The 21,421-nt window shown below is 43.9% G+C and overlaps 2 protein-coding genes across 5 annotated transcripts; both read right to left on the bottom strand.

The window, feature by feature from the left end:
- Positions 1–1,869: 1,869 nt before the first annotated feature.
- On the bottom strand, positions 1,870–6,786 carry LOC308127868 (ras-related protein Rab-9A-like). 4 transcript variants are annotated; one of them, XM_080493250.1, is made up of 3 exons: positions 6,660–6,763; positions 4,419–4,609; positions 2,224–4,013 (listed from the first exon to the last, which is right to left on the bottom strand). In XM_080493250.1, the coding sequence occupies exon 3, from the start codon at positions 3,967–3,969 to the stop codon at positions 3,364–3,366; it is 606 nt and encodes a 201-aa protein (XP_080349376.1). In that variant the 5' UTR covers positions 3,970–4,013; positions 4,419–4,609; positions 6,660–6,763; the 3' UTR covers positions 2,224–3,363. The 4 variants fall into 4 exon arrangements, with proteins under 4 accessions (XP_080349374.1, XP_080349376.1, XP_080349375.1 ...); XM_080493247.1 differs by having other exon boundaries at positions 2,230–4,013; positions 4,595–4,609; XM_080493248.1 differs by lacking the exon at positions 4,419–4,609 and having other exon boundaries at positions 1,870–4,013; positions 6,655–6,786.
- A 2,180-nt stretch (positions 6,787–8,966) lies between these two features.
- On the bottom strand, positions 8,967–13,320 carry tceanc (transcription elongation factor A N-terminal and central domain containing). Its single transcript, XM_080492688.1, has 3 exons — positions 13,127–13,320; positions 10,339–10,478; positions 8,967–10,166 (listed from the first exon to the last, which is right to left on the bottom strand). The coding sequence occupies exon 3, from the start codon at positions 10,159–10,161 to the stop codon at positions 9,298–9,300; it is 864 nt and encodes a 287-aa protein (XP_080348814.1). The 5' UTR covers positions 10,162–10,166; positions 10,339–10,478; positions 13,127–13,320; the 3' UTR covers positions 8,967–9,297.
- Between the last annotated feature and the right edge of the window lie 8,101 nt (positions 13,321–21,421).

Raw genomic sequence — 21,421 nt, 5'->3', positions numbered from 1 at the left:
GATAAATATACGTGCTTTGCCGCCAGGTTGATGTAAAGGCAAACTTGAGTTTCCTATAAGACGATGCGTGTCAGGGTGTTGTTGTTTCCTCGTTATTTGCATGAAGGAGACATGACTGTGTCTTTGCAGTTTTTCAGGTGATGTGTAGTCAATTGTACTGACAACTATGGTAGGCGGTGTTTGCCCCCCTCCTTCGACCTCCCGATCCCCGACCCCCCACGGCCCCACTCTTTTCTAAAACAAACTCCATTGTACTTTGATGGCATTGTAGTCCCTGTAGGTGTTTCATTATGCTTTGATTTTTTTTTTAAGTTGGAAATAGTTCTATGACTCCTATATAGTGATGATTTTTGTAACCTTCTCTAGTAAAACCGATATTTTTTATTATCGTGACCCACTTGTCTCATGCCTCGTTCTTGGTTTCATCATTATTATTTAAAAAGATCGACGATTTCATCTACAAAATAGCATTTTAGCAAGAATTTTGATAATCGCATTTTACCAAGTATTTCCATTATAACATTTTAATAATTATTTAGATTTTAGCATTGTTTTAATTAATCTGATAATATTCTTTGCAAAGGTTCAGACATTAGTATTTTTTTGCTAGGATTCATATATTAGCAATTTTTGCAAGGGTTTCGATATTGGCATTTTGTCATTGTAGAATTAAGTGCAAGCATTGATATATGAGCCTGCCAAGGATAAAAGTATTAGCATTTTTTGTGAGAGTTCAAAAAATTAGTCTGAGGATTGCAATAATAGCATTTTGTTTTACATGGACTCAAAAATTTGCATTTTTACAATACTGATATTAGTCCGATTAGCATTAGAAAACATGAGTGTTTGGCCTGTCCTCTAGAAGAACAAGAAGAACCAGTATAAGTACATTTTCATTCACATATGTTTCAAGACAAACCCATGTAAGCCAGGATTTCCGGAGGGACTATTATAAGGAAACGGCCCATTTGCTTCCATTGTTATGCAGATGATACACAATTTTATTTATCTATGACACCAGATGATACTGATCAACATGTAAAATTAGACGCTTGTCTTAATGACATAAAAGTTTGCATGATTCATAATTGTCAGATTGTTATTCTGTTTGGCCCCAAACATCTCAGTATGAAAAAGTCAAAAGACACAGTGACACTCAGAGGTATTATGACCTCCAGTACTACTGTGAGGAACCTGGCAGTTACTAATTTTAGCTTCTCTTGACTGGCTTCCTGTTAAATCTAGAATATAATTTAAAATCCTTCTTTTAACTTACAAAGCTCTAAACTACCAGGCTCCATCATATCTTAAAGAGAGGTCTGTCCCATATCACCCCAGAAGAACACTTGGTTCTCAGAGTGCTGCTTCCTGGAGGTTCCTAGATTTTCTAAGAGTAGAATGGGAGGCAGAAGTTTCAGCAATCAGGCTCCTCTCATGTGGAACCAGCTGAACTGTTTGAGTGAAACTGCAATATGTTTAGTCTCTGCTTCTTTCTTCCTCCCCTCTCTCTTTTCGTACCATCCTGCAGGTTTTCCGACAGTGGAACTGGATCTTTACTCATGTGGAGTAGTTGTTTTTCTTTATAAAAGTGACTTAATGAATGTGTTTAATTTGATATGAAATTGGATTACTATCACAAGATGGTGTATTATGCCACACGGATTTGTCTGTCCTCAGTTTAGTAGCAATTTGGTTGAGACCCAAATCAGTGACAGACTGGACAGTACAGTAACTGAACCAATGCAGTTAAGTGCATCTGTAACTATCTTACATGCAATGTTATGCTCCATGACAATCAACAGGCCACAATCACATGTAGGAAATAATTATCTTAAGTTGGATCAACCAAGAAAAAAAGTAAGAAACATGGAAAATTATCAATTTAATTAGGTAAATAAAGCTGAGGAAACAGATGGGACTCACATACAGATCTGAAGAGTTGGAGTCCAGCATCTGGTTCAGCTTCTGATTCTGATTCTGATCCTGGAGACTTTCTTAGCACCTGCACACCTGCTTGCGTCACATCCGGGTATATTGGGTCAGTCAGGTGAACGCTGATGGCGGCCCGCAGGGCCGTCATTCATTAGTATTCACCTCCATTCAGCACCAGGCTGAGCAGAAAGAGCCTTTTGTCTCTTTCCTGATACAACAGCACCCTCTCTGGTCATACGCAATATTACAACAATCATCAAAACATGAAGGACAATTAAACGTTTTTTTCTTCTCCAGTTTGATTTATTTCCAGTGTGAAGCTTTTTTTTTTTTTTTTTAAAGCCCAGCAAGAAGTGATAAAGACTTCACACAGGCTGTGAATAACGCCAGTTTATTTTACAGCTTTTCCTCTTTGGATAATTTTTGGGATCACCTGTAAAAACCATCAACAGCTTTAAAAATGTTTGTGTGTGTGTGAGAGAGAGAGTGTGTGTATCAAGCTTACAAAATACAAAAACACATACATTTATTGATCTATGTGAACAACAATTTAATTTTAGGTCTATTAAAGATGTAAATTCCACTAAAAACTCTTGAAAATCAAAACATTTCATTGGAATTGTTCTAGATGTAATCCACTCAGATTTTTTCATTGAGAAGCAGACAATCTCATCATATAGATAAAAGGGAGTGTTCCTGTTTTATAGGTGTGACATGCTAATAATTTCACTCAATCCCAGAATCTAAATCTAATATAAAGTAAGAAAAAGTGACCATGAATAATTTATTTAGAAAAAAGCAAACACAGCTATTATGGGAAAAAACTTCAAACTCGACACCTTTAAATTTCAAAATGTGATGAAGTAATCAGAACTTATCAAAATATCTGTTTTTCAAGAGAATTTAGCATTTTGCTGGAAGTTGCTCTATTTTCTAGTTTGCCCTCAGTCTCATAGAAGATGAAATAGTAAATATAACTGTTGAGATTGACTGACAGATAATTAATATTTGTATTTGACCGGCAACATTTCAGGAGCTTAACTGAGGCCAAACTAGACACCAAAACATAAAGATCCTGATGACTTACAGTATTTCTGACATATCATGTATGTGAATCCAAAACATGTGATAAAACTTTGTACCACAAGATGAGGCCAAATCCAGCTCTAGCTTGCCCGAGGCCAAACAACAGCGACGGGAGCAGAAGATGCAAGAACAAATGCAAAAAAAAAAAGTCGAAAGAGCGACAAACTAGAAATGAAAGTCTGTGCGGGTTTGACACTGCTGATCTGGCATCTGAGTGCAACCGAGGACATGCAGCGTCGTTCTTCCTCTTTCTGCAGTCACACAGAGCAGCCCTCATGTGGTGCCGAGCATGCGTCACGTGCTGCCTGGTGGCCCGGGTGGCCCGGGGGGCCCGGGCGGCCCGGCTCAGCAGCAGCCGCCCTCGGACTCACTCTTCCTCTGCAGGTCCACCGTGTTGGCGTGGATGAGGTGCTCGTCCCGGTCGCTGGAAGCCAGAATTCGACGAACCGCCTCCTCGAAGGCAGACATCACATTAACCGCGTCCTTAGCGCTGGTCTCAAAGTACGGGTGCCCCCCGTTTTCGCGGCACCACTTCTGAGCGTCCTCCCCCGACACCTGTCGCTCGGCCACGTCCAGTTTGTTCCCCAGCACCACGAACGGGAAGTTCTTGGGGTCTTTGACATCAGCGTAGTAAGTGAACTCCTTCTTCCAGTTGGCCAGGTTGTGGAAGCTCTGTGAATCGTCCAGGCTGAAGGTGAGCAGGCAGCAGTCGGAGCCGCGGTAGAACGGCGTGCGGAGGCTGCGGAAACGCTCCTGACCCGCCGTGTCCCAGATCTGCAGGGTGACGCGGTGCCCGTCCACGTCCAGCTCCTTGTTGAGGAACTCCACGCCGATGGTGTGGAAGAGGTGCGAGTCGAACTTGTTGGTGACGTAGCAGTTCATGAGCGACGACTTGCCCACGCCGCCGTCGCCCAGCAGGATCACCTTCAGGAAAGTGGACTTGGACGTCATACTGGCGGTCAGACGGGCTGAAGACAGACGGAAGAGAGCTCAACCTGAAGGGGGAAAAAGAAAAACCTTTAAGAAGCTGTGTGCGGTTCACGTATTAGTTAAGTTAGAAAAATGCCTTAAAACTGATTTTAACAGCCAGATGAATGATAAAACATGAAGATAACTTCTAACTTTAAAAACTTGAAATTGTTGAAATAAGAAATTTGAATAAATAAATTCATTCTAAAATCTAAATCCCCTTTTACAGTTTGGAACTATCTTGTGAAGAGAAGCTGACGTCAGGCTGTATTTGTTTGGCAGGCAGAGAAAAACAGCAGGTGTGGCACAAGTTCAGTGTTTTTCTACCTTTGGCCTTCAAGATAACTCGGGAACGACAACCTACTTTTCCCATTTTATTATCAACGGCCCATAAAAACATGACGATGTTTACATGTTGGATCAAACTTGACCTGAAAGGAGCTGATTCCATCAGTGCACCGGATAACCTTATAAAGAAGCCACGGCCTGCTCATTACGCTGCTGTTTGTGTAATGTATTAAGCGTGAAATGATCCGTGCAGCACATCACATGCACTCAGATCACAGGACCGCACGTCAGCCAACTGCATAATGAACCTTCAGCTCACCGTCACATCAGCAATCTGCGAGAGAGAGAGGGAGACAGAGATAGAGAGAGAGAGAGAGTCAGATTAGAAGGAATTCACCCACCGAGGATCTCGGTCTGGATGTAATCCTGCAGCACACACAGACACACTTTCTCCATCAGCCCTGCAGCAGATCTGAGTCCTGAAGCCGTCACTGCTTCAGCGACACTGAACGTCCCAGCGAGCCTCGTCGACAGCAGGTTTCATCTTTATCGGGGGAGTTTTGATGCTTTCATTTAAAGTAACTGGACGTGTTCAGAAGATCATTTCTTTTCTGTATCAAAGCTTCTTGGTAAGGAACATGTATTTGTGGGATGAGCTGAAAGAAGCTCAAAGAAAGAGCAAAGAAGGGATGTTTTTAATGGGTTCTGCTGCACATCCCACAAATGTATGGTCCTTACAAATTTGTCACCATTTTAAAAAGGAATATAAATGTGTTGGTTTTTTTTTTTTAAACAAGAATGAATACCATGAAGCCTTCTACAAAGAAATAACTTTCCAAACAGATATTCTTACTGTTTGTAGTTTTCTACTGAGTAACTTATTAACTCCCAGCATGCATCCTTCTCTTCACCATCAATTCTCCACCGTTCATGATAGAAAATTCAAAAACTGTTAAACACTTTCAGCAATTACTAAGAGCAGCAAGATTCATTCACAGCTGATTTTGAGACAATTCTACAGCCATAAAATCACACTAGATCCACATGTCCTCTTCATAAAAGGGGCTAAAAGCAGACTTAAAGAATGCTGCACCATTCTTTTAAGCCATGTAGACTCTTCAGATCTTCTTAACCCCATTCACTGCATCAAAATAATGTATTTAACTGAAATATCAGCATTTTTCTTCTCATCTTGGACACCAGCAAAGGTCCAGGTACTACAGGTTCACTAAATCCTTCAGGGGTCACAGGATAAATACAGAGATTGTATGTAAAGTGACCAAGTATGCATGATTTAAATACACTGTAGAGTGGAGACCAGTCACATGGACCAAACGTCCCCCAGGACTTTAACACACAGAGCTGCTCCTGTCATCTGCAGCAAGGGCACATTTCAGAGTAAGAAGCTGGAATGAATGAACACGTAGTCACACACTCAGAGGTCATGTGCTTCGTTCAGCAGGAGGGTTGTAACTGAGGAGACGGCTGCTCTTTCGCCTACTTCCAAAACCCCCTTTTTTTTTTTTCTTCCAACAAATATGTGACCTAATTTGGTCACATGGTTCAGATGTCACACCTCAGCTGACAGTGAGGCAACTTTGAACCTGGATGTAAAGCTGCAAGAAACGCTGGAAGACTAGGAGTTTCGACTTGTTTGTGGTTTAATCTAAACACGTGATGTTAAAACTGTTATTGCCGTTTTACTTGTAGAACATCAGATGTACTACTCTCATAAAAAAAATGTATTATTGCTGCAGGACATAAACTAAATGGCCTTCTGACAGTATCACCATTTATTCTGGACCATGTCTCTATTTCCCAACTTGCTTAAAAAATGTTTTAATTAAAAGCATCCATCAGGTGCCTACATGGATTATCATCCTCAACATAAATCTCTGGGCTTCTAGTTTTACCTGATGAAATTTATACGTTCAAGCCTTCATTTTCATGAGAATCAAGTAAAATAGAAACCTGCAGGTAAGTGTTGTGGCATGCAGGTTTCTCTGGTTCCTTTACAAACTACTTTTTTTCACACGCAAAACAAAAATGCAAGTTGGTAAAGATGTGTGTATATTGATTTCTACATACTATTAAATAAGCACAATCTATTTACAGAATAATGGATAAACAGCTACCAACGTTTGTCCAATAGAATATAGGGCGGACACAACACTTTAAAAAAAAAAACTTTTCGTTTCTAAATACCTCCAGGTTGTCCGATAATATTCTAGTTGATCACTAAAGTCTCATTGTCGGACATTCTGTTAATGAATAACGTCCGATAATGGGCGCACCCACCAAAACTTTCCCAAACGCGAAATAAAACACAAAAAGCCCCACTTCTGGTCGCTCTCATCACTCACATCAGTCCTCATCCACCGTACCTGTTGATCCCTGCTAACACTGCCGGTTCCCAGAGCTTCGATCTCCCGGTGTTTCTTCCAGCAGGACGCTCACATGGTGCTCCGGTGTCCGCCGGCTGCTGACTGGCCACGCGGCCGCTGATCGCGCTCATATGACCGGCGGTGACACGCCTCCTGTCAGCCGCCGTTTCCCTGGATGTCTGCACCAGCTTGGGGACGTTTCACATTGAACAGACAGAGTTGACTTTTAAAAACCTGCATGAGAAACGCATAACATAATGTAGAGTGGGGGCTTCTTTTATCACGTGAGGGGCCCCAAGATAACTGCAGGCAAATCACGTGCACATTGATATTCTAATCTATTCTAGTCTTTAGTGAGTTTCTGCTGGTTTTCTTGTCAGATGCAAAACTTTACCATTTCCCTCGGTCCAAAACAAGACAGCATCTCTGCAGGTTTGTAGGTTTATCTAGTGTGTGTGAAAGAAAGCACCATGGCTGACTGATTATCAGCCTGGGAAAAGTTCCTGCAGCTTCATATCTGACAACATGCAGAGCCCAGACATGATGGATGAGCCGAGTCATGATAAAGGAGCCGAGTCATGATGGATGAGCCGAGTCATGATAAAGGAGCCGAGTCATGATGGATGAGCCGAGTCATGATGGATGAACCAAGTCATGATGGAGAAGCTGAGTTGTGATGGAGGAGCTGAGCCATGGTGACAGAAGCCGAGTCATGGTCACAGAAGCTGAGTCATGGTGACAGAAGCTGAGTCATGTTGGCAGAAGCTGAGTCATGGTATGAACTCGAGCCGGTTAAGTATAAGTATGATGAAAAACAAATAAGCAAACTTTAAAAATGACACTTTGGCCCTGAAAACTCCTGCTGTGTGACGTCACAGTGATGAGACAGTGAGTCAGTGTGCCACGTCGGAGTGGAGCATCATGGGATATCTGCCCCCGGGGTCGCTCCGAAAGGCAGATTACTGCCTCACATGCTTCTCTGAGGTCACATGCTTCACAAATGCCACATGTTGCCTTCGATGAATGAGATATTGTCAGTGGAATTCAGGTGACTTTCATACCCACAGTTACTCTGATTACATGCAGCTGGAGGCCAGATGGGCAGATCCAGAGGGGGCGGTGGATGTAGCAATATATTATATATTATATATTAAGACTGTGGTTATGGTATTAGGCCTACTTAGTAGAAGGCAATATTTGAGAAACATTTATTCAACTGATTTCCAACAAATTTTATTCCATAAAAATGACAAACAAGACTTCTTTTACTCTGACTCCATATACTTCAGGCCTTCCTTATGACTCACTCTTGGAATAAATGTTTTAATTTACTTAGCTCTCCCGTCTCACAGCGAGAATGTCATGGGTTCGAAAACACGCCAGTCCTTTCTGCGCGGTGATTGCATGTTTTCCTGTGTGTGTACTATGATTTCCTCCCACAGTCCAAAAACATGCATGCAAAGGTTAATTGGTGACCCCAAATTGCCCCGAGGTGTGAATGTGAGTGCGTGTGGTTACTTATCTCTGTTCACTAGTGAGTTTGGATAAAAGAAAGAGTTGTGAGAGATTTGAAAGAGGACGCTGACTTTTAAAGAGTGAATGAGTTACACAACTATGGAACCTTAAGAACAAAGGCCTTCAATGAGTTGGGATTTTGGCCCAACTAAACAGAACAGACTCGAGGATGTCAGGCTGCCGTCTGATAATTGGCTCATAATTAAGTTTAGTTTAGTTATGTCCCCCAGCTAGCTCAGTTGGTAGAGCATGAGACTCACAATCTCAGGGTAGTGGGTTCATGTCCCACGCTGGACGCCACCTTCCCGTGGGCTCACCTCCTGCAGGAAGGTTCTTAAATGAATTAGTTAAGTTCTTGTGATAAAGGAGGAGCCTGACCATTTGTGCTGATTTTTAAAATTTTCTTTGTTGGAGCAAAAAGAATAAATCATGACGATTGCTGATTTCCAGTTTGTGTCATCAAGTTTTCTTATTTTAGTCAAACAATCCATGATGTGGATGATAAATTAATGTCATGTTGGCTCATGTAGCATGTTTATAGTGAATAATAATGGGCCCAGATTTGAACCCTGAGGAACCCCAATAATGTGAGGAGCATGAGAAGTTGTGTCATTTCCAACTATTTAACCAAATCCTAAGTGGCTTAAGTGATGCACAACAAGAACAATTCTATTTTAGCCATGTCAGTCAGCGCTGACAACTATTGCACAAAGGACAAAAGGCCCCTGATTGAAGGAAAAGAACACTTCAGTGGCTTTTACATGATTCTTCAACAGAAAATGGAAGCGGAAGCTGTGGTAAAGTCTTTAATGAGCTTCTGTAAGCAGATTTGAACTGTCGGAGAGAACAGGAAGTAGGAAGTGATTCAGTGACGAGGTGAAGATGACGAGGCTGTGGTTCCAGTCTGCTGCTGCACAAAAGCATTACTCAGCAGTTTTGAGGCTTGTGTCCTCGGGTCTTCATGAAACACCAACAACTCAACTAAACTGAAAATTATATCTTTAGTGTGTTTTATGATACAATCACTCAACACATACATTTTTTAAAATAAAAATACCGATGCTGAACAGAGTGTATCCAGTTATTGTCATGATTCCTGATTTGATGGGTGTGACGTTGGGATTCAGAGGCAGACCCAGCCGCTGTGGTACCACTGCTGCCCACACCCGCTGCAGGTCACAAAGGTCATTGCGTCTTCATCAGGGCCGCCCCGCCTCACCCACGCAGGTAGGAAAAGGGCGCCCCGGGACACGTGCGTCACCGTGCACTCGGACCTGCCGCATCTCTTGCAGCGGATCTTCCGAGTGGGCGTCCCTTCAACCGCCTGAGGAAGCTGCCGCTCGCTCACGCCCCGAGACGAGTACTCCTCCCTCAGCTGCCGGAGCTCCGCGCTCGCCATCTCCTCCACAGACATCCTGGCGAAGGCGTCGGCGGAAAGGGCGCCGCTCAGGAGGCCCCTGCGAAGGTGGCCACTCTTGGGATTCCTCAAGTTGGCCACCTTGCTCCTCACGCAGGCTTTGTATTTGGCCTGGTTGTGTGTGTGGAGCTGGTGGATGTGCTGCTCGATGGCTCCTGCCAGCTCTGCCACCTTCGCTCCATCGGGAGGTTCAGGTTGGAGGGCGGCGAGGAGGAGCTGCTCACATTTGCTTCTCACTGTAGAAGAAGACATACAGTCTGCAGAGGACGGTGCGTCGTCCTTATTGTCACAGGTTTGTACTGAATCTTCATCCTCTGCTGAGGAAACCACCTTCTTGTATTCTCTCTTCCACTTTGACAACAAGCTCCTGACCGTCTTCTTCACACTCGGGTCCAAGCACGTTTTCAGGAGTCTGTAAAGCACTGTGACGATGTCTGTGGTTTCCAGCTGCTCTGCTGTGATCTGAGCCCGATCAAGGTCACCGAGGAAGGTCATGATGCTCCCGTAGCTTCTGTCGCCCTTCAGTTTCTGGATCTGAAGAGCGTAGCGGACGATTTCCTTCGAATCCATGCTGGCTGCAGAGAAAAACAAGTGAAGATGAACTGACAAACACTGTAATCCTTTAAATGAAGGCAGGGAAATAAACGTGACCATTGTTTCTAGGATCTCTGTTGATGCAAAATGAAGCCATGATGCACTGCTCATCATGATGCAACATTAAGTTAATCTCAGCATGTGTTTATTTACCTGAGTTCCTTCATGGTTTGAAGCTCCTTCCTGCTACCAGAAACCCGTCTGCATGTGGGCAGCCATGTTGAATGTTTCCTCAGAAGGGAAAGTACCTGCATTCACCGCTAGATGGAGCTGCAGCCTCACATAATCAAACTCTGCAAATGGAAACAAACGTGCAAACGTGAAATATTCAGATGCAGAAGTCAATTAGGCCCACGTCAGATTTTAAATGTAATTCTTAGTGACGTGAGTGTCACTCTGATCCTGCAGAGTGTGTTTTACGTACCAAGGTGTCTTAAGCCATGTCATTGAGGGATTACTGCAGGGATTTCTGGGTGTGCATTTGGCTTTTAAGATGGACTACGCACAAAACTCTCTGAATAAGAGCATATCCAGCTCTAGATAGATGACATGCAAGAGTAGTTTATGGACTAGAGCTCCAGAAACAAGCACAAATCCTGCAGCATCCAAAAGAGTAAAGTATCACACATGATGTGACAAGTCTGTCAGCTGTGGCGCAATTACATGTTGTGAAAGCAGATGAAGAGGCTCCTGGGGTAATTCATGGTTGGGGAACTGAGAGAAGAAGTGTTTCTGTGCGTCAGACCTGCTGCAGTGGACTGACCAGTTTGCAGGTAGTTGTTATGATGCCCTCAGTGTGTCGAAGTTACGTTCAAGAAGGTTAAAATGGAAGCTCTGTGTGCCTGATATGCATTCACTGGAAAGCCAAACCTGGGTAGCAAATTCAAGACTGCATGACCATTTTGGGGTTGTTTGACTTTTTCAAACACGCAAAACTGCATTTCCATTTTTCCCTACTTTTAGGCGTGGACAGAGTGAAATATTCAAAGGATGAATTAATGTGTTTGAACACGAACAGTCAGTTCCAGGCTCGTCCAACTTCCCTAAATTAGACAGAAACTTCACTAGGAAGTGAGTTTCAGCTCAGATTACCTGTTCAGTCGGCGAAGCACATTGAAAAGGAGTCCTTTGAAGTTATACACTTTATTAGTCATGCAGAAAGACCTCCATGACATATAAATAGATGAGCATTATGTAACTTATATATGACATCACCCTCTTAATCTCACATTAAAAATTTGCTTTTAAGATTCGTGCAGCGTTGGAGGCCCGGAGGGAAAATTGATACAGTGTCTCACTGCTTAATAGCTTCTGGCTCTCAAGTCTTCAAACTGCAGCTTTTAAAACCTCAAATGGAGGAGGCGGCTTCCAGGAGGCTTTTAAGCAACGTTAATGTTTAACTTTTCCTCCTCTGACCTGAAGCTTCAGGAAATGTGAAGCCTGAAGTTGGTGTTCAAGGTTTTGTGAGTTCAATGCACAACAATTTAGGCACAGGAGGCTTCCCAGTGAGAGAATTGGGTGGGGTCTGGCTGAGGCTTCTGTGAACACATGGCAAACACAAAAATGAGAAGCAAAAGCATTCATTTTTTTCCAGGTGTTTATCACAACAGGTTCTCTGCGTTTCCTCCTCCAGCCACGCAGTGCTGGAATTCCCCAAAACACTCAGAAGGGTGCTCGGATCTGATCCAATCACTTCACTGCGGCCTGTTTGCACTGGCACTCTCCTTATCTGTAGGAATGGAATTTTACCAGCATTATGCTGCTGCGACGGGCCCTAACCAAGAGGTGGCGCTCTCTGCACTGCGCTGGTTTCCCCGGAGCCTCCATGAGGAAGTGGATTCCTGCTGTATCACATCCTGCTTTTGTTGTCTCCGCCTCTTGCACAGACCACGCCACACTTGATGGCATGCATGTACACACGTACACGCACGTGTACGCGTAGTTTTGTTTTTATCTCTTCAGGGGACTTTTCGTTTACTTACATTCATTTTCTGCTTTCTTATCAGACCTTAAGCATGACTACTATTTGTCCAACTCAGTCACATAGCAGATGATTGGTGTCCCCATGTTATGGACAAGGCCTCCTATTATGGATGTACCAATATGTACTGGTCCCCACAATGTCAGTAATACAGACTTACACCCATGTATTTATAGACAGACGTATGGTAATCCCAAACCTCAACCATCATAATTTAGTAATCTAAACTTAACAACCTTTCAATGAAATCGTATCATGAAACTATGTGAAATGGAGCTAAATCCTCAATTTCGGTCCAGACAAGGTGACATGGACCTCACAAGTGCAGTACACACACACACACACACACACACACACACACACACACACACACACACACACACAACCCCGCCCAGAGCTTGAGAAACCCGGAGGAGGAGGAAGAGGAGGAGCAGGGGGAGGAGGGAGGCTTTCTTGTTAAAATGATCAGTTTCTTCATGGGCAGACATTCATGACAACATGCTAAGTCCCTCAATCACCCCCCCCCCCCCCCCCACACACACACACATCCAACACAAGCCAGAACCTGAAGGCACCCCCACCTCTCCACGTGTAAAACACACACAGCAGTAGAGGGAGGAGGAGCAGTCAGACATAACATGCTTCAAAGTGTCCGTCAATGTAAGACTCAGCTCGCTGAGAGACTGTAACACACATTATCAGGAGGGAGGGAGGCTGAGAAAACAGTGGGGCTGCTGCATGCTTTCATTCTGCTGACGGGGAGGGTTAGTCTCAGGGTTTGTTTTCCTTCCAACACAAATAAATCAACATTTCTCTATGAAATTACATTTTAGAATTGTTCTCTCACACTGATATGTCATTATGAAGACATTAAGTACATAAATTCTTCTTTAAATCTTGCAAATGTTCACAGCACAGGAACCAAGTGAGTCTGGTTTCACTCAGTTCTGCTCCACATACCTCTTGAAAAGCTGTGACATTTCAGATGATGTTCCCTCCTGTGAAGAAAAACACCTGAGAGGTTCAGTTAGTGTGATTACCGCTCCAACCACAGTTCAGGAAAGTGTTAATTTAGTCTGTAGCACTGTGTTTCAGACAAAGATGATTAAAGAGCCCGACACAACCTGAGATCCTGTTTGCACCAGTCCTTCTCTACTGTTACATTATGCATTATTTATTTCATATTTGTCAGGTAATTTCCACTGAAATTCAACAGAGATTATTACACGTGATTCCGACGATGAAGATTTCTGTTTAGATTGCTTGTTTTGACACGTCTGGGATTCACGAGGTCGCCGCCTCTCTGAGGCTGTGAGAGCGAAATCTGCCTTCGGTGCAGATTTGAGCTGAATGCTCTTGACAGGGGCGTCTACGAGAAAGTGTGTGTGTGTGTGTGTGTGTGTGTGTGTGTGTGTGTGTGTGTTGGGGGGGGGGGGGGGGGGGTTGCCTGTCCCCTCACACCCACCCATCATGACCTTGAGGGCGATGGCAGACATTTGGAGTGGAAGTTGTTCCTCTTCTGTTTTGACTGACACTCTGCAAGCTTTACAGAGCAGCTCGATGTTTCTATTTAATCACTACAATGGAGACAAAGTGTAACAGTGTTTACTAAGGGTCCCGCTCCGCCTCGGGCAGGAAGTGACACAAACAAGAAAACCGCAAAAGCTACGACTGTTATGTCTCACTGTGGCTGATGATGATAACATTTTCTCTCTGTGACAAAAGAAAGTATGAGGAAGAAGACGTCCATTGATGCGACACAACATTTCATGGTTTGCAGTTCAGAGCTGAAAATATGTGAGTTATTTGCAAGTACGTTGGCACTGCTCTCCAGGCAGTGACCTGAAATAGGAGAAAGCATCGGTATTGATTTGAATCCCCATTGATTCTCCACTCTATCCCACTAACACAAATACATCAACTGGACACATGCTTGCACTTATGGAAAATCCTCCACCAGTGGGCCGGCAGTCACAAATGACCACATCCTCTCTTCTGGCTCACAGTTGTGCAGCATCAGAGCAGACTTGTAACACGATCGTCGGTCGTGCACAGGTGGGTCGATCCCCTGCTTGGTGTGGGTCAGCTGTCTGGGAGAAGTTTCCCAAAGATTTGCTCACGCCCAACTCCTGTGATATAGAATTACACAGATAACCTCTCCCTCTTTCTTTACACACAGCTGCAACCACACAGATTCCACACACTGTTAAATATCTACCTATATGACGAGGCTTTAACAGGCGTGATAAGCACACGGATGATAACAGCTGAAAGAGCCTTTGTTTGGATGGGTGTCGCCTTGTGTGTAAATGCCTATTTCTGCCCCGTGTGACCCATGATGTCTTCTTAAATAGGAAGAACTGAAAGAAAACCTACAGTTAGATCATTAAAATTTGTTGAAAGAAAACCCCCAAACATCACCAGAACTGAATGAATAAAGAACTGAAAACCTTTAAAGTCCCAAAAGTTTCTGTAGCTTTTGCAACATAAGAAAGTCCCTCCTCTTGAGACCATTATGAACCTCTTTTGCATGTTGGGATGTTAAAACGCGACAGAGATGATCCATGTCTGCACGGTTCAGCGATCCAACAATCAAACTCATGCAAACTAGTTTTTTTCTGTCTGAGAGGACTGAGGCAGTGTTTAATATTTTCAGTTTGCACCCCCCCCCCTCCCCTCCCCACTCCTCATTTTGGTCATTTCCGTTGGATGACTGAGTGAATTCCAGATATCCCACAGTTAAGATTCACGGGCCTCTGGTATGTGTGGATGGAGATCCCTCCTTTGCCTCCCCCTCTGCTGGCCATCTTGTTATTGAGCTTCATTTCCTGCTCCTCACCTTCGTCTCCAGTCTGCTCCTCCTCATCACTGCTCCTCTCTTCCCTCCCTGCAGTTTTGACATTCCTCCCCTCCCCTCCTCCACCCCCTACCCCTCCTCCCGGCGCCTGTCCTCCTCTCCAGTCGTCTGATGGTTGGAGGCTCGCAGAATCCAAACTGCTCAGCCGCAGGGGGACATATTGTATGAGAAAAGAAAGGGGTGAGAGAGGAAGTGTGGGACGAGGTGTGTTTTAACACACACACACACACACACACACACACACACACACACACACACACACACACACACACACACACACACACACACACACACACACACACACACACACACACACACACACACACACACACACACACACACACACACACACACACACACACACACACACACACACACACACACTTGAACTGTGTAAGTGTTGTTTTCATGTGCGAAAGAAACAAAATCCTGATGGGTCATGTGGGAAAGGCATCAGAGCAAACATAGAGCGTCGTCGCCTCTCTCTCTCTTTGAGTATTCAACAAAAGGAATGCACACAAACACACACAGTCAAGTTAAGAGAAGCAGGCAGCAGATAAGATGTGAAAAAAGATGCAATCACACCTTCAGTTCTCTGGTTTGAGCTGAGGAAAAACACTGTAAAATCTATGCTTGCAACTAAGAAATCAAAGATCCTGGAGGATCTGTATTGGGGCCACTAATGTTCTTTCTCTATTTGACACTGATTCTTTTGGGAATTCTTTACATTGTTATGTTGATGATATGCAGTTGTATATGTCTTTATTAAGCACAATAATGTCCCCCATAAGATCATTTTTCTCTTTTATTTACGGAGTGAGCTATAATTATTGGTTTCTTCTTTGGTTGTCGTAAATGCTGATATAAACAATGTGACCCAAATCTCTTTCCTGATAGGAACATTGTAAAGATATAACCAATTCTGTAATTTAAGGATGCTGATGGTTCAGATCGCAGCAGCTCATGTTCTGACAGAAGAGGGTAAAGATAATAATGGTACCCTAAATTTGAGGAAGTCAATATTTGAGTTGATCTTTCTTAGAAAGCAGGCGTCTTATGAGATGAGGGTTCAAGTAAAATCCAAATTCCACAAGCCGAGGCTACACAAACCATCAATAATTCCATTAAAAGCTGATTTCATGAATGTCAGCCCATGTAAACACTTTTAACTCAATAGATTGGCTTTATCTACTTAAAATAACAATCAGATGTGAAGACGTGGTTTTACGTTGTTTATGATCCAATCAGAGTCCATGTAAACAGAACATCAGGTTCCATTTTAGGTCCTAAATTCTCTTTGCGTTTCAATAGAAAGTCTTCACTTATTAGATGCATTACATTTTTCTCTGACCACAGGCCTGAATTTAGATAACTTCATCGTCTTTGTCCAGTTCGTGGGAAGTAAAGCCATGCAGAGCCACTCGTACGGCTGTAATATTTCTTGGAAAAGCTCAAACAAATCCTCTGTCAGACCTTAGCTTGAAGGGATTTTTGCATATTTTTCAAATTTAAAATCAGATTTCAGGTTCAGTAGTTAAACTCCACATTACAGATTCCTCGAAGAAATAACTGAATAAGTGCTTAATTTAAAAAAGTTTTTTAGATTTTTATTAAATAGCATTATTGCAGTGCAGAGGCCTTCAAACATGCCCAGCATAAACACACACCCTGAAACTCCTCCAACTGCAGACATTTGATGACTGGCTGTCTGAAATAACCAGTGCCTCCCTCAACCCTGTTATTTCTGCAGATATTTAACCCCTGAACTTCTGAACATGTGGACTCTGCGGTGGATTTGACAGACGGAGGCGTCGGCCACCGAATCCCATCTGTGGCTGAAAACCCTGTGCGGAGGATGAAAGCTGCTCCTACAATGAGGCTGGCACAATAAAAGCACACATGCATTCTGTGAGTGGGGACGTGTGGAGACAGAGCACAGGTCATGCCCTGTTCATCCCCCCGTGGCTTTGAACTGGAGTGCTTCGCTACTTGGGTGATCGGAGGTAAACCACATCACTGCAGCGCACTTCCTCACTCTGAGCCTGCATGTTGCGGTCGTCTCATCCCAAAAGAGGAACTCAAAAGTCAAAAACACATACTGTTCAGTGTTCAGCGCTTTGAGGAAGTAGCATCTAACAGGAAGGTAGCGTTGAGACATGCAGACTGCAGTTGTGGTTTGTTTTACCAAAATAACGCCAAAACATACTAAAAACTCTGTTTGAAGAATTCTATGCCGACTTTATATGACAGACAGATTTGACTAATCTCTTGCACAAATAGGACTTTGCTGCTCGAGGTATGATCACATGACTCAAGAAGCGAAGCAAAACAAAATATATCAAACGTCCTTAAATAGTAATTTAAGTAAATGAGGTGCCTCTATATGTTTATGGGTGTGTCATTAAAGTGTCAGACTATAAATAATCATACACAGTTTTAGTGTAAAACCATACCGACACTGACATATGTCACTATTCTTAACTGAAACTTTGGTCAACTAGCCTGACCTAAAATCAGCATCACGACAATAACCAAGCATCTTAAGCGTTGGTGTCTTTGCACAATAATCTTTTACAAAGATCAATCCTTCTGAAGATCAATTTTAACAATCACAACTTCACAGCTTCTGTAAAAAGAAGATCCGATTAATCTTCAAACCTCTTTCCAACCCAAAGGTGATGTCATCCGTTGACGTACTTGGTGAGAGTTTGTAAGTTACCATTTTAGGCTGTGTAAATAAAGCCAAAAATGTGCGGTGAGTGGTGGGTTAATAGTGTGTACTCTGATACCGACAGTCTGTGAAACGCAGCAGCTGTGGCCAGCGGTGAAAAAGGGGAAATGTTTTCAGTGCAAAGGTTCAAGATCTGGTCCTGGCTGCCTGCATGCAGTTACATAACAACGAGCATGTGAAAGAAAGAAAAGGCCAATGGAAAAAAACAAAAAAAACAAGGGAATGATCGAGGAGGGAGCAGGGAAAGAAACTAGATGATGTCATCTCGCATTTTATAGTAAAAGTAGGGGATCAAGTCAGCAGAGCAAACACACAAACACATGTTTCCCCCTTTTCCCTCCTTCTTTCAGTCTGATGACGAGATGCAGAAGGACTGCAACAATGCAGGCCTCCAATTTCAGCAGATGTGGCAAACGGGCCTTATTTGGCGTCATAGGCAAAAAAAAAAAAAAAAAAGGAAGGAAGGAAGGAGACGACGAGGGCCAAAATTCCACATCAGGTTTTTATCAAACCGCTTTCAAGCACAGCGTGAAATTCTCCTTCAAACGCTGAACAACAATATCTGCAGGCAATCAAACCTTTCTAAGGCCTTGCAGCCTTTTCCTGAGATCCACTCCTCCTTCACTGTAGTGATCAAATGATACGGTGATCACAACAAGAGGATTCATGGTTTTGAACTGAAAAAAAAAAAAAAAAACACCACCCGAGCTCATCTCACAGCTCATGTAGGGCTGTCTTTGTGTGCCGCCGAGTCGCAGGCCCGACCTCAGAGCACAAACAGTTCATTTTGACACATAAAGACACATTCAGCTGCTCACATCTGACAAAACAACCAACAGGAAACTCAACAGACACCTCCTTGTCTGCTCTGTGCACGCCGTTTTCACAAATAGCCACCCCCGCTGTTATCAAGCCTGGGTCACACTTCCTGCCTTTCTGCTTTTCCAATCCGTGCAAGGGATTCTGGGTAACAACAGGCCCCGCCCACACCATTTTCAGCAGCGGGAAGTCAGCGCTCCCACTTCCTCCTCAGTGAGGGCGAATGCAGAAGTGTAGAGGGTTCGAAACAGGAGAAATGTCGCTATCAGTTCTCATTCTGAACGTCTTCATCATCCTCTTCCTCTCTGTTATCAGAATCCACAACAGAGCCACTCACATCCTGACAGACCGCTGGTGTCCACCTCCAAAGCTCAACGAACCAGCTTTATCCTTCTTTTATGAACCAAAAAGTTAAATTGCTTGTGGGTTTCTGACCTCCACAGGCAGTAATTAGAGTTTGGAGTTCCATGCAAAGCATTTGTGCATTGATAACAAAACAAAACAAATGGGTATTAGATGAGGCAAGCTGAGATGTTTGTCTGTGCAAACAGAGCAATGTCATCCCTCCAGTGCTGGGTTGATCCCTGCTGACTAAAAATGTGTCTAAAAGCAGGTCACACCTGGACTGGCCACCAATCTATCACCTAGTAAACACAGACCTTATTACCTGCAGGTGCAAAGTCACAAATTAACCTCAAACATGTCATAGGACTGTTAATCAAAACTTGGAAGTTGATGGTATTGGTCTTCCGGCTCCTTTAAGAGAACACGTCCTCGCATTTGGATTCTGGTCTCAGTCCTGCTGAAACCCATGACTTGCCGTGTCCCAACACCAAAATGTGACGCTGCTTGGTGACTCTCCTGGCTCGTGCCCTCGCCTTAATAGACACACCGTCTCTCCCACATTCCCCAAACAATGGCTGCTCTCTGCACCAAAACAGATCGACGGTTGAGCTCGGGGTTGTGTGGCAGAGGGAAAGAGAGAAAAAGTCCCTCTTGATGTGGTAACACATTGTACCGGTAAAGGGGCAGGTTATCTGGCTGGTTTCAGTGTAACAGAGGAAGGGGCGGCCCACATTCCTCAGAGCTGACCTCATGCATGAAAACCTTTATGCCCGCTCTGAAAGGCAAAAACTGGGCATGCACATCGAGGACCTGCTCCAGGCTGAGGACATTAATGAGCTGATGCAACATTTTTACATTAAAGATCATCTAAAGATGATCAGAAGAGATCTGAAATGTGGTTTTTCAGAGCCGTTCAGAGGCATCTCTGGGTCAGAAGCACACGCTATCACAGCATTGATAACCACTGATAAGAAAATTCCTGCTCAGGAAATGGGAGCAAGTTCATTCGTGTCCAAATATGGGTGCATGCTTGCACTTGGCAAAAGGTGAAAAAATGAGGTAAGAGCCACATTTTTGAGCTTTGTCCATAAACACACACACACACACACACACACACACAAACATGCCTGAAAGGAGGAATATCACTCCTCGGACCTCCTCAGAGAGCAGACCTTTGACCGCAGGTGGAGCCTCGGCACAGCCGCCGTCCAAACACTGAAAGGGACTTGATGAGTCTTGGGGCTGCACCTGCTGTGCAGCTTCTTGTCATGAACAAAGACGCCCTCACAAATATTTTCTCGGGTACCGAGACGTCTCATGCATATTCATTCGGTCCATCTCACTTTACCTGACACGGTCGATTCATCAGTGGGCACACACACACGGACACTCACAAAATGAACAACAAAGGCCACTAATGAGTAGGAATGCTCACAGATCAGTGAAACAGCATGGCAGCTGGCGCAGTGGGGGGGGGGTGGTCTCCTATTGGTCGGCTGTTGTCCGAAGCGAACGCCCCCCCCCCCCCCCCCCCCCCCCCCCCCTCCGTCTCAATCAGACAAAGGCATGCCTGGCTTTTCCCGCCATGTTTCTTAAGACTGTACAGTGAGGGAAAGGAATAAAAGGAAGAAGGAGCAGAAGGGAAGGCTTTTCAGGACGGGAGTGAGTAAACAGGCCCCGACGAGAAACTTTCAACCACAATGTCTTCAACAACTTCTCAGATAAAAGTTAAAACATGGGAATGCGTCAGAAAGAGTGAGTCACTCACTTAAAACACTTAAAATTGTCTCCACTCAAGTCGACAACAAACCTTGACATTAAAACTGTCGCACTTGTTACATTCGTTGTCTGATTTAGAGACGGCGGCAGCGACCAAAAGACAGGAGGCTGAACTGAAAGTGTCAGAAGTGAGGATGTGGAGGTTTTCACTGGGACCAAGCCAAATCGACAGGGTGAGGAATGAATAGGCTCGAGGGACGGCTCAGATTTGTTGGAACCGATTGATCATATCACATGGTTTTATCATGGACGGAAATGGCAGCAATGTGGCTGCCCCGTAATCTGTGGTAACTCTTTGCAGGAAAATGCCCCAAGAAGAAGTTGTTTATGTATATTATAGCAACCAGGAGTTAGTTCTTCAATGATAGGACCAATACCAATATAGTTGCTGCCAGACTGGAACAGATTGAGATGATCCAGACTTTAGGATGCCCCATGGTTGCCTCCACTTGGAGGTGTACGTGCACGTCCAGCTCCGAGGAGACCCGGGGGTCGACTCAGGACACCACTGGAGAAATTAGATCTCTTGGTTGCTGTGGGAGAGGTTTAAAGTCTCATTCAGAGGAGTTAGGAAGTCTCCAGACTGCCACTACAAACACATGTGGACTAACGGGGAGAAGATGAATTCATATTAGTCACTGTTCATGTACGCTGTGTGTACATGAAATATCATTTGTGTCCAATTACCAGCATGAACTACTCCTTATAAAGTCACTTAATTGCC

Source organism: Lipophrys pholis (genome assembly GCF_963383615.2).
Source record: "Lipophrys pholis genome assembly, chromosome: 23".
Lineage (NCBI taxonomy): Eukaryota > Metazoa > Chordata > Actinopteri > Blenniiformes > Blenniidae > Lipophrys > Lipophrys pholis.
This window is presented reverse-complemented; position numbering and strand designations above follow the sequence as displayed.

Bases quoted from the DNA above. Each gene is read 5' to 3' on its own strand.
- LOC308127868 (XM_080493248.1), bottom strand. From the start codon at position 3,969: ATGACGTCCAAGTCCACTTTCCTGAAGGTGATCCTGCTGGGCGACGGC.
- tceanc (XM_080492688.1), bottom strand. From the start codon at position 10,161: ATGGATTCGAAGGAAATCGTCCGCTACGCTCTTCAGATCCAGAAACTG.